The following is a 15,980-nucleotide window of genomic DNA, read 5'->3' on the forward strand; positions in this document are numbered from 1 at the left end:
CTTTTTAAAATTGATTTATTCTAATAAAAATATATTTCAAATTGAAATTCTTTGTGTGCTTGTAGGCTAAGCCTACACTTTTTCAAATAAAAAATATAAAAAATATTTTGAATATTTTGAAGGCTAAGTCCACGCTAATTTGTGGCCAACATGAAGGCTTAGCATACGCTTATTGTGTGTCCCTCGTACCTAAACTCACTCTACTTGAACATTTTAAGGCTTAACGTGGGTCAAACTCACAATTTTTTATAACTACTTGGACATTTTGAAGGTTTGGTCCACGTTAATATAATTTTGTGTGGGCTTAGCGTGGGTCAAACTCACAATTTTTTATAAATTTCTAAACTCCTTATAGGCTAAGCCCACGCTTCACGTACGCAAAAAACACCCGCCATGTGTCGCCCACACCCGTCAATATATCTTTACGTCAAGTATATTAGCTTCAAAATTCTTATTAACGCTATGCCAACGATAATCACCCTTTTGTGTAGGTTTTTCATACTTAGCCTCCGTTTTTTGTCCACGATAATAAAACTCTTTTTTTTAGTGTTTATACATTTTGTGCTAGTAATTTTTATTTTTTTATATTAGCTAGAGTTTTTTTTTACCAATGTGAGGAAGACTAGTTTTTGAGGAATGTAAATAATTTTTTTTCAATTGACATCTCTTATGGATTTTTCCCCCTGATATATGCAATTATTAAACAAAATTTGTCATCAACGTCAATGTTATTTCTTTTACAATAGTTTTTTGTGATTTTTTTTCTAACTAAAAAGAAAATTAATTTTTTTTATTAAAGTTGGCAAAAATTTCTCAACAAAAAATACTATTAAAATAATTTTAATTTATATTAGCTTAAATAATTATAGTTAATATTAATTAAAAACAATTCCGATTGATGTGAATATAAACCAATATTGGTTAAAATAATTATTAATACTTTATTTGTAATTATTAATAGTTTTTTAATATTTAAATATTTTTTATATTTAATAGTAATTAAAATACTTTATCTAAATAAATAAAAAAACGAAAATTCAGTAAACGAAAACTGTTTGTTCAAATAAAATATTTAAAAAAAATTAAAGAATTGAAAAAAAAATTAAATTTATTTTAAATGATCTCTTCAATATTTTTAATTTATCATTTTAGAACAACAAAATATTTGAAATGATAAATGGTTAAATTCCTTATGGATATATAAGATAAGAGTCACATGAAAGCTTTATTTTAAAAAAAATATTAAATAAGAGTCTTTCATTGACAGTTTAATATCCGGGCCATGCTGTGACTTATGTGCTTCAATTTGTAGAGAGTTTTTTTTAATGTATCTTACGTTTTTCTTCCTGCATCCTTACAATTTTTAAAATTCTTAAACTAGTTGTGTCCTTTTATTTGAGTTTCTTTGTCACTGTTCTTCTTCTTCGTTCATCAGTGACGTCGGTGGAGACTCATTTTAGTTGCACGGAGCAAGATAGAGGAGTGGATAGCGTTGCCAAACTATTAGATAGCTTTTAGAGGTAACAACTGAGTTTTTTTTAAGAGGTTGGATATTTATGGTATTTTTAGATTTTTGAAAATTGGGATTTGAGATTGAGCTATGGATGGATCAATTTGGAAGTGAAAATATAATCTATGGATTGGTCATTTCGTAAGTAAAACTTTATGTTTTCTTGATGAGGGGGTGTTCCATAAGCAATTTTTTGACTTATAAATTGTTGTGTCCGGAAGCAATTTTTCAGTTGCGAATTGGTGGAACCGGAATGCAATTTTTGGCTTACGAATTGGTTCAAAATGCATTTTAATCTGGATAACTTCTGGACATACTCATCCAGGAAATTTTTGGATGACTCAATCTAGGACTATGTTACGAAATTACGATTCTGGAAAACAAAAATAATAGGAAGGAGAAGAAGAGACACCACCAAGTCGCCGAAGACACTATTGAACCACCACCAAGCAAAATATTCCTCATGATTCCTGTGCAATGAGATGATTCGTCGTGCATAAATAAAGGCCAAGAAGTGTAGGAAATGTAGGTTTGTGGTGTGTGTAAGGAAGAAGAAGAAAGAGCGTGGATAATGTATTTTATGGTTTTAGAAAATAATAAGGATAATTTTGTCTTTGCAAAACATTGTGTGGGTGCAGAAAGAAAAACATAGAGGTGTAAGAAGAAACTCCAAAATTTGTAAGTATAGTGAGAACAACTTTTTTGGGAAACTTGTGTAACATTTGTGTGGCTCCTAAAACAAAGAAAAAGAATTAAAAAAGAAAGTTCTTAAACAAATATCCTCAAATTCAAAATCCGAAAAAAAGAATAACTATGGTTGGATTTGGGAGTAGACAGTTGGAAACGAGGAAGACATCTAGGGTCCAAATCCACTTCTCTCAACCAAACATAAGGTACTAGACAATTCGTTATTCCTCATTTTTTTTTCTTTTATCAATCACGTGTCACTGCTTAATGTTCACATTGTTTGTTCTGTGTGGCACATTCATTTTTTAAAATAACAATGTTAATGTTATATATGTATTTATTAACTTCACTATGACACAATTGTCATCCTAAGGTAAAGTGGGTTTAGAGGTTAGATGAGGTCTATCTCACGGTTTAGTTGCCAGATTCGACAAACGCAAAAGTTTACCTTACCCCTGATGGCGTTTTTCATCTTTCTAATAATGTTGGTGCTCATGACAACCTCTATGAGGTTAAGTTGGGACTTTTTTTCTCGATAGCAATAATTGGGGTATTATTTCTCATAGTAACACTTTTTTAACTTTATTTCCCTTAATAACATTGATTTGTGTCATGCTGAGAATTCATTCACCACATAATTAATCTCACCATGACACAAATAAGTGTTATTGAGGAAAATAAAGTACACAATATAATATTTCATCCATGCTGGTTGGGCCTTATGTCTATTGGGCCTATGGTCATTGTTGGTCCTTGTTGTAACAACACCATCCTCTTGGGAAGATACTTTGTCATCAAAGTGGGGAGATTGATGGACTTGGGTTAGGCTTGTGGTTTGTGGGTCCTCATTGAGAATATTAGGGTTAGTGAATTGTGTGGAAGGAGTGTTCTGGAACATTGGTGGATTGAGTGGCTCGAGGGAGTGAGGAACATGAGCCTTTTGATGTGGCTGGTGTGTATTGGTGGATTAGGGAGGTGTTGTTAGGGAGTTTGGTGAGAGGGGTTTGGTTGCTTTTTGATGGGCAGAGAGTTGGAGTTTGAGCTGGAAAGGTGTGAAGGGTGGTGAGCCTTTGAAGAGTCGCAACAAAGAAACATGAAAAACGGGGTGGATTTTTGAAGTCACTAGCAGTCGTAGTTTGTATACTATCATGTCTATACGGCAGAGGATTTGATAAAGTTCGGAGTAGTGTCGCGAGCTTAGGGAATGATCGTCGTTCAACAAAGTGTTGGTGATACAGCTGGAGGCGGAGCCACACCCAGTGGGTGTTGAATGACACGTTAAAGCGGTGGTGATATGCTTGATCGCGCATTCATTTTTGCGTGCGTTGGAGGTGTCGCTTTAGTTCGTGCAAAATGTGGTTGTCTTGGTTGAGCATATAAAAAACTAATCCCTAACTGCAGGGTGTGGAGTAAGCCTAAGGTGGATGGTGGTAGACGACTGTAGAGCGCCGTGAATGGGGATGTTCCAATGGCAGAGTGGTGTGATGTATTGTACCATAGTTCTTTGAGGTGGAGGAACTGATACCAGGAGTTGGGTTGCTCACTGGTAAAACAATGAAGGCATGATTCTAATCCCCTATTTAAAACTTTTGTCTGACCATTTGTCTAGGTGATATGATGAATTGAATTTGAGAGTGGCTCCTTAGGCTTGAAACAGGTTTCACTAAAAATTGCTAATGAAGATGGGATCGTGGTAGGAGATTAGAGAATTTGGGAGTCCATGAAGGCGGAAGATCTCACTGGAGAATCTACGAACAATGCCCTGAGCTTTGTAGTGAGTTGGAAGCGTGAGGAAATGTGCATATTTTTTTAGGCGGTCACATATGACCCAGATCATTGTGTGCTCTGCTAAAGAAGGTAACTGGGTGATGAAATCCATGGTTAAATCTTCCCAAACTTGTGTTGGTGTTGGCAACGGTTGGAGTAATTTGTTGGGTTTTTTTGGAAGGTATTTGCTTCGTTGGCACGTGAAGCAATGTTAAACAAAGGTTTTAACGTCACGGGTCCATCCTGGACAATAAAATGAGGTTGCGACTCTTGCCATGGTGGGTTTTAAACGTGAGTGCCCTGTTGTGGAGGATTCATGACATTCGCGGAGAATTTGTTTTCAAAAACCCTTAGCATCTGGAGAAAAATTTGATTATGAAAGAACAATAGTCCTTTACGCATATGGAATAATGATGGTGTTGGCTGGTTATGGGTGTACTGCTGAATTATGTGGAGGTCGTCAATGGTGGGAAAATACTATTTGAGCTCTTGGAGGATTGTGGGTATGGGGGAAGAGATGACGAATAACACGACTTGGACAACGATTCATGTTGGGAAAGGGCATCAACCACTACATTGGTTTTGCCAGGTTTGTACACTATTTGAAAGTCACACCCTTGTAGTTTAACAGATCATTTTTGTTGTTTTGGGGTTTGAATTGTTTGAGATAAAAGGATGTTGAGACTTTTTTTGGTCAGTATAAATGGTAAATGTAGTGCCTAATAAATACTGACGCCACTTTAATTACTTTTGTAATGACATACATTTCTTGAACATAAATTGATGTTGCTTGGAGGTGAGGAGACATCTTTTTGTTGAAGAAGGGGATGGGGAGGTTGGTCTGGTTGAGGATAGTCCCTACAGCGACAACAAAGGCATCTGTCTCCATTGTGAAGGATTGTTGGAAGTCGTAGTGTAGTTATTTTTACTATTTTTATTTGTAATGTTCTAAAGGCCTGTTGTGTCGTTGGTGTCCATGTAAACTATTTGTTTTGTAGAAAATTGGTGAGTGGAGAGGCAAGAGTGGTATAACGTTGTACGAATTTTCTGTAAAATTCGATGACGCCGAGAAAAGCTCTAAAATTTGTGGGAGAACGTAGCTGCAACCATTCTGTTATTACTTCGATTTTTTTGTGAATCAAGTGTCATACCTGTAGGTGAAATTAGGTGACCCAAATAGCTAACTTGTGTGGTAGCAAAACTGCATTTAAACAACTTAGCAAAAAATTGATGTTTTTCTAATAAATCCAAAATAAGCTCTGAATGACTTTGGTATTATAAGATCATTTATAGTTGTTTGAAATGTTGATGGTGCATTTTTGTCAATCCAGATGGAATCACTAGAAATTCGTAGTGTCCATCCATGGTTCCAAAAGTTGTTTTGTGTGTGTCTTGTGGGGTGAGCCGAATTGGTGGTATCCAGAGTATACATCAATCTTAGTGAAAATAGTAGTTGAGCCTAATTCATCTAGCAATTCATCAATGGTACGTATGGAAAAGCGGTCACGAATGATGATTGTATTTAAGACTCTGTAATCTATGCAAAAACCTCCATGTACCATCTTTTTTTCTATTAAGAGGATGGAGAGGAGAATGGGCTTGTGCAGGGTTCAATAATTCCTTCTTGGAGCATTTCTTGAATGAGGATAAATATGGTGTTCTTTTGTGAATGAGGGTACCAATAGGGCTTAACAATGATGGGGGAAGTGTTAGGGAAAAGGGGAATGTGGTGGTCGTGTGGGCGAGGAGGTGGTAGACCTCAGCGATTGTGGAAGATGGTTGGATGTTGGAGTAGAATGGATTGGATTGAGAATGGAAAAGAGTATAAAGGAGAGGATGACGTTTGTAAGCTGATTTCTAAAGGAATGGAGGAGTGGGAGGGTGTGCCAATGGATAATACATGGAGGGATGCCATGGATTTTATGGAGATGAGTTGGCAGAATAGATGATAGGTGGCTTGGGTTGGTGTGGTGGTTGTGGTGGCTTTTACGATGATCGGTTGATTTAGGTGGTTGAAGGCTATGCTGGAAATAGAGAAGTCAGCTATAACAGGGCCCTAGGTGTGTAACCATTCAATTCCTAAAACAACATATGCGCCTTCAATTGGGAGAAGGTATAGGGGAATTGTGAACGTAGTGTTTTGGGGAGTTATATCTATTGAGGGGCAGATGCCTTGGCATTTGATAACGACTTTGTTTCCTACCATGACTGTAAAAGGGGGGTTGGGAGAAATGGGTAGATGGTGGAAGTGGACAATAAGGATTGTAGAATATTGTGGGAGCTACCTGAATCGATTAATATTGTGACTGAGAGGCTTTGAATTAGACTAGTGAATCTTAGGGTTTGTGGTAAAAGGTTGTCATTAAGGGTTTCTGGCGAGTGATGGAAATGGATCATGCCCTCAATGTGGGTTGGTTCGATGGTGTCATCGTGTCATCAAAGGATTCTAGAGGATAATCTAGGTTGTCAAGGAGTAGCAAAAATTTGGAGGTGGAGCATTTGTGGCCTAGATAGAATTTCTCATCACAGTTATAACATAACCCCAATGCTCTCCTTTCCCGAAGTTGTTCAATTGTGAGGAGTTTAATGGGTAGTTTAGGGGTTGTGGAAGGAATCAGAGTGGGATGTGGTACGTGGTGGGTAATGGAACTATCACTATTGTTTTGTGTAGCTATGACCGTTGGAGGGTTGGCAAAATGGCGAATGGTATTAGTGGTGTGGTTCTGAGACATGGTAAAGTTGGTGGAACAAAAGGATTTGGGTTTTGGAGTCCTTTATTTTGTCCTCAATGAGTTTGGCTAGGCCAATGACGTGGGATATGGAGTAAGGGTTAAGTATAGCTAGTTCCCTACGAATCTTTGGGTGGAGGCTTGAGGTGAAACAATTTAATATGGTTCAGCAGACAAGCCTTTAACACAATTACATATTTTTTCGAATCTGGCCTAATATTCTGCAATCGAAGAGTGTTGCTGCAATTTGAATAGTTATGCTTGATGATTGGTGTAGGAAGATGGACAAAAAACGGAGTTCTAAGGCACGGGTAAAAGAAGGTCAACCAGTGAGGAGGTTGTTTTGATGCATCCACTTAAACCAGCTAAGAGTCTCCCCTTTCATGTGAAAGGGAGCCTTGGATAATCTTTGTTCTAAGGGAATTTGGTAGAACGTGAAATATCGGTCAACTTGAAATAACCGGTCCAAAAGGTTCGTGACTTCAAAAAATGTAAGTTGTAGTTTAGATGGTCTTAAGATGGGTAATGGCAGGGGATGAGTGTGGGATTAATCCTGTGTAAAAATATGCTGGAAAAAATTAGGAGGTGGGAGAAAGGAAACCTGGTCTATTACAGATGTGAGTGATGATTGCAGAAATTCATTCCTGACTTCTATATTCGTCTGTCTGGTTTCAGTGACCTCCATTTGAGCTTGTATAGTTGAGAGACGTTGCTGGATGACTTGGAGGATTTCCTCAAGGTCTTTAGATTAAGGTTTGGGAGGCATGGAGGACGCCAAACGAAAGCACCAATGTTAGGCTTATGGTACTAAATTCTCAAGAAAGGACACTATCTAGGGTTAGAGAATACTTCATTCCTAATTTATTCATGGTTGGCATCACCTAAATAGGTGATGTTTTGGGCTGATACACGTAGATGGGCCCCGATTCCCTATTACAAACTTAAATTACGAAAACTAGCATGACCTATTACACAATATAAATTACTTCCTGCACCCAATCAATTGCTTCCTGCACCCGACAAACATTTTAAAACCCCATTTTGCCTTTGTCTTATTTAACATTTGCAGTTGAAGCTTTCGGACGCCCATGTCCGTAGAAGGAAAATGGCTTACGGATATCATCATCCGGAATAGGGTTTTGTATTTCGGATGTACATATCCAAAAGAGTTAAATGTGTTTTTGAATATGGGGATGTGAAAGTATACACACAACCTTACGGATGAAACCATCCGAAGCACATAAATCACTTCCGCATAAAAGTATGCGGAACGCACAGGACATGTTAAAACTCACCTTGTCTTCTTTGGTGGCTTTGTTCTCTGTCGCTTTCAAACTCCCTCACAGACGATGCCTCAGTGACCACAACAATGGACGTCCTTCGCTCCTAGGTTTGTGTTTGTTGAAGGGCTCATTCAAGTGAAGTTTTCGCTGCCTCAGAGGAGAAATGCGAACAGGAGAATGAGAAAACGACGGTGGCTCCTGGGTAGAGTGCTGCGAAAACAAAAACGAAGGAGGCGGTGGCGGCTACTGCATTGCCTGTGAAAATGAAGGGGGTTGAGTGCTGTGATTGGGTGCAGATTTCACTTAACTTAATTTCAATTTTATTAAGGACATTTTACTATTTTCGGATACACAATTAGGTGTCAGTCTAAATTAATTGGGTGCAGGAGAATCAACCTATAATCTTTCATCCACGTTGGTTGGGCCTTATGTCTATTGGGCTTGTGGTCATTGCTGTAAGAGTGGCATATGCTATGGAATTAGAGAATTTTGACTTACACAAGTAATATAACAAAATGCGTGATAAGTGATGGAGGAATAAAATTTACTAGCAATAATGCATCCATTAAACTACTCAGAATCAATATTAGTCTTATTGATAGAGCCTCCAGTTATAAATTTGCTAATTGTAAAGGGATAGAACTATGAGAGCCTGGAAAACAAGATATTAACAATAAGGAGGGAGCTTCTACTGTTGAAGGAGAAGATGCTGGCAATAACACCAGAGAGAAAGTTGCAGCTAGCACGTAATATCCTTGCACACATCAAAATCTTGAACTCAGAAGCCTTACAAATGCGCAGTGATATTTTCGGTCAGATTATGAAGTCAGCTGAAAGTTGTTTAAATGGAGACATTATTTATATTGTTCTTCTTTTGTGTGTGGAAACATTACCCCGTGTCATTTAAACATCAAATGAATACTCTTTCTATATTTTTATCAACTTCAGTTGCATTCGGAGTTACTTTAAAATTATACGGTGAAATTGTTGTTTAAATCTATATTAATATCATAAGCTACATGTTTATAATTGACATTGTTCTATTTATATGATGGGAAATTATTAATTATATGAGTTAAAAAATAGTTAATCCTGGGGGTGAATCTAAAGGCTTGTTTCTTTCCATAATCTTTTCAATGACTTCAAGTTTTCGATCATTTTATCTGCTTGTACTTTGGTTGTAGAGTTTACTTGGGGATCTCAACTCAATCAAGCTCACATAGAGCTTAAGAAAAATGACTTGATCAAGAGTGTTTGGTTGGATGATAGAAGTGAGAAAAATTGATTGAGTGTCAAAGTTGATTTTATAAAAATGTAGGTTTTGACTATTGATAGTTTTATTTGATTCTCGATTGAGAGCAGATTCTGTGGATAAAATTTGTTATTGATATAAGAATTATGTTCGTTTGACAACACTATGGAAAAGGGTATTTTGCTGACAAATCTACAATCATTCATCAACACAAAACCTAGACGAAACCAGAACCAATCACGAACCCATAATCACTCTCCAATCCACAACCACTCCCAAAAACAGTCACCAATCCAAAATCACTCAAAAAATAGAACCATTGCTTCAACAAATTCACACTAGAATTTCCACCCCAACTAAACACACACAACTCTTCCAAATCCACCAACGAAGTTCACCACCCTAAAACGAAAAAAAAAAACCTAATATCAACCTTCATTTCAACCAAAAAATTTACCTTGATTTTAACGAACAAGTCTTCCACGATTTTATTGCCTCCACCGTCTCAGCCAACAATCCTTCCAATACCAACCTTCAAACGAACCACACCACACACAAATGGCAACAAAGACAACGAAAAGCAACAAATAGAAGAACGATAAAATAGAAAACCTACAAATGAGGCAACAGGAAGAAAGAAAGTGAAACAGAGCAGGAATGAAAAAATTGAAATTCAAAATCGATTTTCTTCCAAAAAATACACAATCCCACACCAAAATATTAAATTATTAAACTTGCCATATTTTTGCCACATCAACTTTTGTTAAGTGGGAATGACTTGTCAAACGGTGTCAACTATCACACTCTTTATATAAATGCAGTATTTTGATAGATACATGTGGATAATAGATGAGTATTTTGAATATCATATAATATTTATATTTGTAGAGACTTTTTATAGCATACATATCATATCAAATTTCAAAATTTTATTCTTTAGAATTTAATTTCAATTTTTCTTAAAAATATTTTAATATTTTTTTTAAAAATAATAGTTAATGATGAAGAATTATTGAAAAATTATTTAGAATATTGATTTTAATCATCAATAATTGAAAAATTATTTAGAATATTGATTTTAAATATTTATGTTCTCTATTCAAATTTATGGAATTAAAAAAAATTATTTCAACTTATATTTCTGTAATATAACTTATTTCAATTTAATTTTTATGGGATTAATTTTATGTGTATTGTGTTAATGATGCAAATTTTATTTGGATTATCCATTAGGCTAACTTTTTTTTTTTTTTTTTTTTTTTTTTTTTTTTTTTTTACATTTCTTTGGGGATGACAATGGATGGATGTCGGACTGATTATCTCATCCTTAAAATAAATTTTATTCTCATCTTCATCTAGTTGCATTTCAACTTTTTTGTCTCATTCCCATTTCTGTATACATGTATATGTAACTGATTTTCTATTTATTTCAATATTAATTAAATATTTTTTTATAAAAAATAAAAATATTAATAAAAATTTTGATATTATCAAGTATTTAATATAAAAAAAGACATATACTATTTTTAATATCAAACATGAAAATATAAATTATAATTGATAAATATCAAATAAAAATATTAAATAATTGTTGAATAAAGATCAAATAATTATAGAAAAGAGCAAAAGTGTAAATGTATTATCTACAGAAACAAAAAGAAGATACCCAGCTAAGAATAAAAGAAAAAATTATGTAAGTTTTTTAAGTTACCTAAATTAAAAATATTTTAATAATTTAAAACAAGAACGATGAATATTAAGATAAATATAAGAATAGGTAGATATTCATTCGTCCATATAGTTAATTAAAAATTAAAAATAGGGTATTAGAGAGATTCTCTGCTACTAATACTCATATTAATGCCCATAGTCAATCAATGTGGATTTTTTTTATTCAAAATAAATACAGATTCGGACATTACTCACATATTCATTTGTCATCTTATTAGCTAGTCAATCCTGTATTGACTTTTTTTATTTAGAGTGTTTGTTAAAAGAATAAATTACACTCTCAAAAATCAAATTTTCAAAAATATTATTCTCGTGAACATATTAGTTAGCCCTTAGGAATTTCAGAAAGAAAATTAAAACTTATTTAATTAGAAAATGAATATGGAACTATTGAAGAACCAAACGGACTTAAGTAGTTATTGTAGGAAGTAACTTCCACTTTTACGAGAATGTAAGAAACTTACCTTTCACAGTAAATATGATAAAAATAATGAATATTTTCTATCTCTGAAAATCAAGTTCAATTTGTTTTGTATCAAATATATAGAAAATAATATTATAGAATTCGATTTTTTTAAAACAATATGATATCTTGAAATAAAAACAATTATGACAAAAAAGGACATTTTCTTGAAAGTGAGAAACTATGAATTGTTATGTATTAGTTTGATGTAATTTGGAAGAAAGTGGGAAGTGTATATGAAGAGAGAATTGTTGGGGGGTGGCAGACGTCAGACATGAGTGGGGAAAATGATGAAAGGATTTGAATCAATTTTGGAATTACAACCTCTATTAAGGAAAAAACTCATGTAAGAAAACCAATTACCTCTATTAAATTTAAATAATAATTTTTTAAAATATTTTTTCCAAACTGTTCGTAAAATAAAAATATACTAAAACATTAATCTCAAACATTAATTAAAGTCCAAATATTTAAAAAAACTAGTTAAAATTTATTTATGTTTAATAAAAAATTGATTTTTCATAAATAAGATCATTGAGGTAGTACATTTATATATCTATTTTTTTTTTATTAAAAACGTTTGAATAATTTTAAGCGATAAAATAAACAAGGCCTATTTTAGTGACTTCCTGGGCAAGATGAGTCCTATCCAAAAGTATTTTGAACTAAATAATACTTTGGAGGTGACAATATGGTGCAAAAAACACTTATGAAAAATCATCATAATATCAATGTCATGGATTACTTCATTGCCAATAAAAAAATCTTCATTACTTTGACAATCATTTCTTTTTATTAACTTTTTCCTTTTATATTTTATTGATCGCTTAATTTTCAGTGTTTATTGTAAAACACAAACCAATCACATAAATAAGAGTCGAGGATTCGAATACGAGATAAGTGATGAAATGCAGACAAACATAACAGTAAATCATGCTGTATATTTTCCATCACATCCCTGTTTTGCTGTAAAAGCAACGTAAGATCAGCAGCCTAAACTGCTACGGGCATGTGAGAACAGACTGTAATTTTACTCATCACTAGATATAAGGCAATTTTAACAGAAAGGCATTAGAAAACAATGTTTGCATTAGAAGCTTTGGTGAGGTCTATAATATCACCATTTTTGTTGTTATAAATGCAGCAAAATAATTGGAAACCTAAAATTAAATAATGCACAGGACACAAATCACAAACAGTAAGTGTTCAGAATGGGCACCATTGCCTCTAAAAGCAGCAACTGGTCCTTCTGTATTCTCCATATCATTACCCAATTAACCTCTACCTCGCCCTGCACCTACAACAAGAAGAAAAAGCAATGGATGAGATTCAATCACAGTTTCTTTGTTACAGGATATGTGTTGGATGGAAGGTAAAGACAGATGCAAATGAAAAAGTGGCCTAAAGATGAAGACGCACATTAAAACACTGTTTCGGGAATAATTTTAAAAACATGAAGGGAAGTCACTGCTTCCCCTCAGATTTGAATAGGGGGGTAACCATTAGAAAAAAAGTAATGCCCTATGTCTCATACAAAATTACAACATGGAATATATCAGAATTTAGAAATTTAAGTTATTGAACTATAACACCTCTCTGAAATATGTAACACCAAATTCCTTTTCCATATAGAAATAAGGAGGAATAAGACTCTCCAAGCTCCTTCAATAATAACTTACTTTTTACATTTAAAAAAAATGTTTGCTCCAACAGAAGATCATCCAAGTGAAAATAAAAGCACAAAAGCAATAATATATTTCAAGGTGAATTTGAGAGATAGACAGTTATAAACAATGAATAATTGGTATAGATGAATACTTGCATTTCAAAATGTAAAGAATGATTTACCTCTGTTTCCACCTGGCTTTCCACCCGGACCACCCCTGCCTCGACCTCCTCCTTGTCCTTTTGGTCCACCTTCATCAAGGCCACGCCCAATTCCTTTTGGTTGACGTCCTCCGGGGATATCCTCCCTACCTCTTCCCCTCCCACGTCCCACACCAGGGGGTTTGCGATCTGAAAAAATCATCACATCAATCACAGAACTTTCTAGTTTTTGGTTAACTGAATAAGTAATGGTATTTGCACAACAATAGATTATCCACAGTGATGAAACATTTGTTACCTGATTTATAAAAGAAACAAGTATACATTTAAACTGTTAGGCTTAAGGACAAATCATATGCACCGTAAATATAATCAAAGGAAAAGAACTATTCAGCCGCTGAGGTACTTCATAACCACTAGCCAATTTTTGAATTGTGCTTTGGGGGTTGATGAAATGAAATGGTAATTTGGTGGAAAAATTAAATGTACAACTGAAGAAAATTATTATACGTGTATTTCTAACACTTGTAATCGCGAAAACCTTAACAGCTAGTTTAAGCATAACGGCATGTCTTTTTCTCAAACTCTTGGATCACCCAGTCAATTTAAATACCAACATGAACATGCAAATAGTTGCAAAAAACAAGGCTTACCAGTACGGCTCTTTGTTTCTTCCTGGACTTTGTCAATAACCTAAATCAACAATCAATGAAGCAAGATTAGTGGATAGATGTAAGCATGGCTAAGAGCTTCAGACGTTCACTAACAAGTTATAAACAAAAAACATTGAACCACCCCAACTTACCTCATCAGGAACCCGAAGGTACTTAATGGTATTACCACGAATGTAGCACTCGGGCATACGCCAAAATCTATCTCCATCCTAAGTTACCAATTTCAAAGAAACATTGTAAGATGCAACGACATTCACTGATGAGAAAATGATAACTGAGAATGAAAGGAAATAGAAGAATACTTTAGATGTGCAGATGACTTCTCTGAGATGGATGTTCATCCATGTATCGCAATTAACCAGATGGCCGTTATAAGTCTCACCATTTTTCAGTTCCACCAACTGTTACAATATGTCACAAGTTACAAATAAAACAGTATTAACACAAGTGTTAATAACCCTAAAAGTAAAGGGTAAAATAAAACAAAGGGATTGACTCACCATTGGGTGGCCTTGAGCAGTCTTGAGAAGGGAAAGGGGCAACTGCAAGAAAGTGAAAATCGTGAGACAATGCAACCCTAATAGTAACCAATTGGGAATTGGTCTCCATGATTACAGACTGAGGGGAGTTGAAACCTATTGGGTTTTAAGGTTTTAGGTTAAAAATAATATATCGGAGTAAAAGGAATGAACTTGACGAGATCTAGGTATCCATTCACTATCAGTGTTAGTTCTTGAAAGCAAGAAACTTTAAGAGAGAAAAATACCATGGCGGAATCGGTGGTTGAAGATGGTGTGTTTCAGTCAGTGCCTCGTCTCGCCACTTGTTTTGGTTTCTTTGCGATTTCACACAAAACTTTGAATCAGTGCTCTCGTTTGTATGAACAGGTTAGTTTCTTTATACTCTCTTTTATTCCTATTTATCTATTTTTAATATCTATTTTGATCTTATATCTTAAAAGAAATCAAATTTATTCCATTAAATTCATATGAAACATAATTATTGGTTGAAAAATACACCGAGGGTGAAATTCACGTCAAAATTTGAATTAGTTAACAAATCGAAAAAGAAATTGATATTTGATTTTTCAATTTTCAATTTTCAATTTTCAATTTTCAATTTTTTTATCCAAGATTCATTTTAGAAGATAAAATCTTAAAAAGATACAGTTTATCTGTTTTAGCACCAACAATTCTGTTTTTTAACCACGCTCGTGTTATTTTAACTTTAACAAAATTATACTTGATTTTATTTAAGTTGACCTCGATTGATTTATATCATTATATTAAAAATTAAGACAAATCTCGACAGAATATATTATAAATTACAATGTTATATAAATTGAAAAAGATTCTATAAAAGAGATAAAGTACTGAGTGAAAATTATTAAATTAGTATTTTAACTTTTGTATTATATATGATAAATATTCACACAAATCCTGTTTTCTTTTCAAAAAAATGGTGAGAAATTGTAGGAGAAGAAAGCTTATGGGAAATACAATTATTACTATTGAGAAAATAATAAATTAGTCGTTTTAATTAGTTACTTTTGTGTGTGTTAACGTATGCAATACATTTTTATATAAGTAAGAACTTATCGATAGGAACAAACTTTCAAAATAGTTGCATAGAAGCTTGAGGCATATTCCCTTCTTTCTTCTTTTGTCTTGTTTTAATAGAATAAGACTAAAATACGTGAAGTTAGGTACCAATTATTGTTCTCCTTACACAATTTTTTTAATATAAAATTCACTTAACAATTTAACAAATCAATATTTTAAATGTATTTATTTTATTTTTTAATTTAAAATATTATTATAAAGGATTGTAAAGTGAATTTTTTACTCTTTAGAGTTTCAAACCATTATTTTAGCATAAATGTTAAAGAGTTTCGATATTTGGACAACTCCAAATGAATTGCTCCATCATACAACTGCCCACGTTGCTAAAATAATAATATTTTATTTTTATTGTGGGGTTTACGAAAATATTCTAAAAGAATTTAAAATTTGGGTGTTTAAGTTACATTGTGAATTTAGGTTAAAAGAACTTGTGGC

At 33.7% G+C, this 15,980-nt stretch overlaps 1 protein-coding gene and 1 long non-coding RNA gene across 2 annotated transcripts; both read right to left on the reverse strand.

Moving 5' to 3' along the window:
* Positions 1 to 1,605: 1,605 nt before the first annotated feature.
* Positions 1,606 to 9,981, reverse strand: LOC150025929 (uncharacterized). The gene is made up of 3 exons (XR_016522926.1): positions 9,686 to 9,981; positions 7,989 to 8,231; positions 1,606 to 1,980 (listed from the first exon to the last, which is right to left on the reverse strand). It is a non-coding gene; the product is annotated as an uncharacterized LOC150025929 (long non-coding RNA).
* Positions 9,982 to 12,493: 2,512 nt separating this feature from the next.
* Positions 12,494 to 14,844, reverse strand: LOC137828690 (putative U6 snRNA-associated Sm-like protein LSm4). Its single transcript, XM_068635370.2, has 7 exons — positions 14,690 to 14,844; positions 14,424 to 14,465; positions 14,226 to 14,324; positions 14,055 to 14,132; positions 13,903 to 13,942; positions 13,271 to 13,438; positions 12,494 to 12,719 (listed from the first exon to the last, which is right to left on the reverse strand). The coding sequence occupies exons 1-7, from the start codon at positions 14,690 to 14,692 to the stop codon at positions 12,697 to 12,699; spliced, it is 453 nt and encodes a 150-aa protein (XP_068491471.1). The 5' UTR covers positions 14,693 to 14,844; the 3' UTR covers positions 12,494 to 12,696.
* Between the last annotated feature and the right edge of the window lie 1,136 nt (positions 14,845 to 15,980).

This window comes from Phaseolus vulgaris, chromosome 7 (genome assembly GCF_051622355.1).
Source record: "Phaseolus vulgaris cultivar YP4 chromosome 7, ASM5162235v1, whole genome shotgun sequence".
Classification (NCBI taxonomy): Eukaryota; Viridiplantae; Streptophyta; class Magnoliopsida; order Fabales; family Fabaceae; genus Phaseolus; species Phaseolus vulgaris.

Excerpts from the sequence above, each read along its gene's own strand:
- LOC137828690 (XM_068635370.2), bottom strand. Across the intron at positions 14,325-14,423 it reads CTGCTCAAGGCCACCCAATG|TTGGTGGAACTGAAAAATGG; the intron begins GTGAGTCAATCC and ends ATATTGTAACAG. Across the intron at positions 12,720-13,270 it reads AAAGCCAGGTGGAAACAGAG|GTGCAGGGCGAGGTAGAGGT; the intron begins GTAAATCATTCT and ends TTCTTGTTGTAG.